Source organism: Callorhinus ursinus, unplaced genomic scaffold (assembly GCF_003265705.2).
Source record: "Callorhinus ursinus isolate GAN/ISIS: 27379988/994484 unplaced genomic scaffold, GSC_fseal_2.0 scaffold9, whole genome shotgun sequence".
In the NCBI taxonomy this organism is placed as follows: Eukaryota; Metazoa; Chordata; class Mammalia; order Carnivora; family Otariidae; genus Callorhinus; species Callorhinus ursinus.
Window position 1 is genome coordinate 43,580,116 of NW_027397071.1, and position 6,000 is coordinate 43,586,115.

Here is a 6,000-nt window from a genome sequence, read left to right on the forward strand (position 1 = left end):
GTTTACTCACAGCTGCTTAATGCTTAATCAAATTAAAAAATGCTTGGACAAATTAAACTTCATGAAGTTCTAAAATCTCACTAGGTGTCTGGTTCTGATCCACAATGGAGTAGATGCACTTCTCCCTATTCCTTTCCCTAAGTGCACACAAAAGTCCTGGATGTGATACATAAACCTAAGAAGGCTGAGAGGTAAGGAGAAGAAGGCTGACCAACTGTAGACCTGAGAACCCAAGAAAGATCATGATGGCCAATTCCGTGGGTTACCTTTTGGACTCCTATATCCTGGACTGGGTGTTGGAGAAGCCATACCTGGAAAAACCAATGGAAACTGACAAATTAGGGCCCTCATAAAATCCAGTTCTTTCTAGCAAAGGACAAGGAAAGGGGCAGCTTAGCAAGATGAAGTTTTTAGATAATAACTGCAGAAGTGCCCCGTGGAACAAACTGCAGCTCTAGTCCCATCACTGTCAGCAAAAGCTGGGTGGGGATCCTTGACTTCTACCCTTGCCAGGTGTGGTGAGAGAGAAGCCAGATTGGGAGATGGGACTCTCATCGTCATCCAGCAGTAGCAAGCCTCTTTTGACAGTGTCAGTGGAAGTCCCCTGGGAACCTGGACTCCGTCTCCGCCTGGCAGTAAGAAGGCACCCTCCCATCTCCACAGAAGTGATACCAGAGGTCAGTGGGGGGACTGTCACTACCAGCCAGCAGGAAAACAGTTTCCTTCATGCAGCGTCAGTGGAAAATACAATATTTTTCTGATGTGGACCTCAATGTATGTAGAGGAAGTATTCAAGACAATTATAAGTGAAAAAAGTAAAGAAACTTAAAGGCAAGTAAGATTTCTACATTTGATATCGGAAGATGGAAGAGTATAACTTGGCATTTTGAAACTGGCAAATAAAAGGAAAAAAAGAAAAGAAAAAGCCTTCTCCGTTTGATTCTGACAGTAGTAGATCTTTGTGGTGATGGAAGAATTCTGTATCTTCATTGCAGTGCTGGTTACAGGAATCTATACAAATGATAAAATGACACAGAACTATATGCAACATGGTACCAATATAAATTCCCTGCCTTTGACATTGTACTGTAGTTAATGCATGATGTAACCTTTGGGACAAAGTAGATGAGGGTACCCAAGGACTTTACATTATAGAAACTTTTTGTAAATCTATAATTATTTCAAAATACACAGTAAATAATAAACTTTTTAAAAGACTTTTATAGGTCATATTCAGAAACTTCTCCTAACCATGCAAAAATATAAAGAGCAGCAATAAAGAGTTGGTGTAAAATTATATGGCAGATTTCCCCAGTAATTGGTTGGGGCAGGCTTTGATAGTCATTTATGACTTATTTGATTCAGGGAATGCAATTTTGTTTTGATGTTGATGTTATTATCAATTTTTGCTTTTTTTTAAAAATATGAGTATAGTTGACACACAATGTTTTATTAGTTTTGGATGTGCAATTTAGTGATTTGACAAGTTTATACATTATTCTATGTTTTTTTTTAAGATTTTATTCATTTATTTGACAGAGAGAGACATAGCGAGAGAGGGAACACAAGCAGGGGGAGTGGGAGAGGGGGAAGCAGGCTTCCGCTGAGCAGGGAGCCTGATGCAGGGCTCTATCCCAGGACCCTTACCTGAGCCAAAGGCAGACGCTTAATGACTGAGCCACCCAGGCGCCCTATACATTATTCTATGTTAACCACAAGTGTAGCTACCATCTGTCCTGTTACATCACTAATATAAGATCATTCAATTTCTTCTTTTAATGTAGTCAGTAATAACACTGTGTAAAAGCTCATGAGTCATCTTGCCTGGATCATTAATATAACTGACAAGTTTTTAGCATTTCCTAAAGAAAAGATCATTTATCATCTTTAGCTACCAGGGCATAGCAATAGATACCTTGGAAGACTGTGAGCATTTTTTTAAAGATTTTATTTATTTATTTTGACAGAGAGAGCAAAAGAGCACAAGCAGGGAGAGCAGTAGAGGGAGAGGGAGAAGCAGGCTCCCCTCTAGCAGGGAGCCTGATGCGGGGTTTGATCCCAGGACCCCAGGATCATGACCTGAGCTGAAGGCAGACACTTAACCATCTGAGCCACCCAGGCGCCCCTATTTGTTTGTTTTGTCTTTCAAGAAAGTGAAAAAAATAGCATAGGAGTTTCAGGATTTATTAGTGGCATGAGTGGATAATGGCATCAAACTGTGAGAGCCAAATGCATCCAGGCCTTATTACACATTTGTGTTTGGTTTTTTAATCTACAGTGAAAATCCTTCCTGCCCTTCCAACCTATAGTAAATATTTTCAGTTTCTTCAAAGCCCAGATCACTTTTTTCTGGATCGTCATCTTCATACAGTCCTGTTTGAACTATGTGATCTTCTCCACTGGTCACTGTTGATTAGTGCAGGATTTCCTTTCTTATAATAATTTGGAATTGGGACCCATGGACTCAAACTGAATAAACTTAAGGTTCAATGTTGTCAAGTTTCCATAGTCATTACTTCTTCTGAATCATGAAATGTTCCAAGCATACAAAAACATCCAGTGTCTTCCTGCCCTAAATAAACAGATGTTAATACACTGCAATACGTATTTCAAATTTCTTTTTTTCTGAAAAAAGTCATGAACATTTTGATATAAATTCAAAGTTAGAGGCTAGTATAAGATATACCAACCACTAAGATAAAACAATTGTCAAATTTTTGTCATATTCATTCAATCTATTTTTTATTTATTTTTTAATTGTAGTAAAGACACATAACATAATATTTACCACCTTAACCATTTTTTAAAAGATTTTATTTTTAAGTAATCTCTACACCCAACGTGGGGCTTGAACTCACAACCCCAAGATCAAGAGTCAAAAGCTCCACCAACCAAGCCAGCCAGGCGCCCCCCATCCTAACCATTTTTAAGTGTGTAATTCAGTAGTGCTAACTATATTCATATTGTTATGTTATGGATCGCTATAATTTTTTCATCTTGCAAAACTGAAACTCTATGCCCTTTGAATAACTTCTCATCCCTCCATTTCCCCAGCCCCCAGTTGAACCACAGTTCAACTTTCTGCTATGAATTTAACTATTATAGATACCTCAGAAAAGTGGAACCATGTAGTAATCGTCTTTTTATGACTGATTTATTTCACTTAGCATAATGTCTTCAAGTTTCATCCATGTTGTAGTACATGACAGGATTTCCTTCTTTTTTCACACTACATAATATTACAATGTATGTATTTCCCACACTTTCTTTATACAATCATTTGTTGATAGACATTTGGGTTACTTCCACTTCTTGGTCATTGTGAATAATGCTTCAATGAACATAGGTGCGCAAATATCTCTTTGAGATTCTCTTCTCAATTCTTTTGGATACATATGCAGAAGTGGGACCACTGGATCGTATGGCAATTGTATTCTTAATGTTTTGAGGACCCTCTATACTGTTCTTCCATAATGGCTGCACCATTTTATGTTCCCATCAATTCTAATATCTTCACATTCTCACCAACACTAGTTATTTTCTGTTTTTTGTGTTAGTGGCCATCTTAATGTGTGTGACGTGATCTCACTTTGGGATTTCAATTTTCATTTCTCTAATGATTCTTTAGATGAGCATTTCTTCATAAACTTGTTGGCCATTTGTATATTTATTTTGCAGAAGTGTCCATTCAAGTTTTTTGCCCGTTTTTAAATTGGGCTGTTTTTGTTGTTGCTGTTGCTGTTGAGATGTAGGAGCCCTTCATGTATTCTGAATATAACTCCAGATACATAATTTACAAATATTTTCTCCCATCTGAAGGTTGCCTTTCAGTCTGTTGACTATTTTCTTTGATGTGCAGAGGTTTTGAAATCTGAAATAGTCTCACTTGTCTATTTTTGCTTCTGTACTTTTGGTGTCATAACAAAAAACCTTGCCAAATTCAGTGTCATGAAGCTTTTCCCCCTATGTTTTCTTCTAGTAGTTTCATGGCTTTATGTCTTACACTTAGGTCTTTAATCCATTTTGACTTAATTTTTGGCATATGATCTAAGGTAAGGAATCAAGTTCATTTTTTGCATGTGAATATCCAATTTTCCCAATTCCATTTGTTGAAGAGACTGCTTTTTCCTCCATTGGCACTTTTGCTGCAGATCATTTGACCATATGCAAAAGGATTTATTTCTGGGTTCTCTATTCTATGCCATTGGTCTATATGTCTGTTTTTATGCCAGTACCACATTGTTTTAATTAATGTAGCTTTGTATAACTTAACCTATTTTAAAAAAATGCTCTTCCCATTTTTCCTTCTTTATGCATTTTACAGCAAATATTAGGCAGCAAAATTTTACCCCTATATGATTCAATATAAATCTCTAAAAATTGTGGACATTTTCCTTTAAAAAAGTATTATTATCACCTAATAAAATTGGCAATATTTCTTTGCTATCATCTCATACCTAGTCCAAAATCAAATTATGAATGGTCTGGAAAATGTCTCCATTGGTTTGTTTGAATCAGAATCCAAACAAGATCCCCACTTTCAGTTGATTACATCTTACAAATATCTCTTAATTCAGAGAAGTCTTTCTCGTCCTCCTTTCCCCCTCAGACACTGACTTGTAGAAACTGGTTTAGTTGTCCTATAGAATGCTTTACATTCTGGATTTCTCTGTTTACTTCCTTGTTCTGTCATTTAACTTGTAAATGGAAGTTAACCGGTGGCTCAACTGTGTGGTCATTTAACTATAAATTAAAATTAGCTCAGATCTTTAATTTTTTTTTTCATGCCTGTGTGCAGTTTTCTTAATTCACAGACTCCGGGGACTTTCCCAAGTTTCACTAGTCATTCTCAGATTTGTCTTCCTATGTTTCCACCCAGAATATGTAGGGTCTTCTTCTCTTAGAGGTGGATATTTGTTGGCATATTTCAAAACCCTGGTTCATGGAGTACACAGGTTGTCCCCATTCATTTCTCACTATTCCTATCACCCAGCTTTGATCGTGTTCTTATTCTGCTGCTGTAGGTGATTTATCATTCGTGTTCATAATCTGAAGTTTATGGAAATATTTTTCTTTCTAGTTTTATTTAGATGTTATCGATAGGTTTTTCATTTGTTATCCTAATTTTTTTGTTTATTTTTCAGGAGGAATTTTTTGGAGATTAAAAATTGACCTTGCTGCCAAGATCACATCACTGGAAGTTCCTCAACTTTCTTTTTGTTAAGAAAAGAAAATATCACAGAAAAATCGCACCTCCTAACCCATACCCTTTCATTTTCTCCCCTATGCTCACCTCCAAAGGTAACCCCATCCAGAAGTTGGTATGTCCTGTTCCCATGCATGTTTTATACTTTTACTACACATATATGCATCCATTAAATTTGTATCCTCTTGTTTTATGAGTTAAAATATTTACATACATGTTTTCATATTAATATGTATGATTTGCTACTTGGTTTTCTTCACTCAAAATTATATCTCTTGAGATTTATCCATATTGAAACATGAAACTCTACATCATTAATTTTAACTGCTGTAGAGTATTCCATAGTTTGAAGAAAACATAATTTGTCAGTCCCCTGACAAGAGAAAGTTATTTTATTTCACTATAATAAGCAACACTGCAAAAAAAGAAAAAGAAAGAAAGGAAAAAAATCACCAGTGTACATGTTAGCTTGTGCACAACAGCATGAGTTTCTCTAAGATAAATACCTGGGAGTGGAAGTGCTGGGTCAGACAGCATATGCATCTTATATTCACATGTGTAAGAGTTTCCTCCGTGTGTATCTATAAACATAAAACATCACAACATTTGTGATGTTTTAGGTTTTTACGTTCTCATGGGTGTGAAATGGTATCTCATTGTTAATTTATTTTACATTTTCCTGATTGAAATGTGGAGTTGAGAATTTTTCTTATTGATGATTTGGTTTTCTTCTGTGTCTGGCCTGTTTATAAAATTGACAATTTCCCCTGGGTATTTCCCCTGTCGATTTATTA

The 6,000-nt window shown here is 36.1% G+C and overlaps 1 protein-coding gene across 2 annotated transcripts in view; it reads left to right on the forward strand.

Moving 5' to 3' along the window:
- PTGER3 (prostaglandin E receptor 3) overlaps positions 1-5,380 on the forward strand; it is a 176,932-nt gene extending 171,552 nt beyond the window's left edge. For both annotated transcript variants that reach the window (XM_073896529.1, XM_025871842.2), the window contains one exon: positions 5,145-5,380. In XM_073896529.1, the coding sequence (XP_073752630.1) occupies positions 5,145-5,172 (28 nt within the window). In that variant the 3' untranslated portion in view covers positions 5,173-5,380. The remainder of the gene's footprint in view (positions 1-5,144) is intronic.
- The last annotated feature ends 620 nt before the right edge of the window (positions 5,381-6,000 follow it).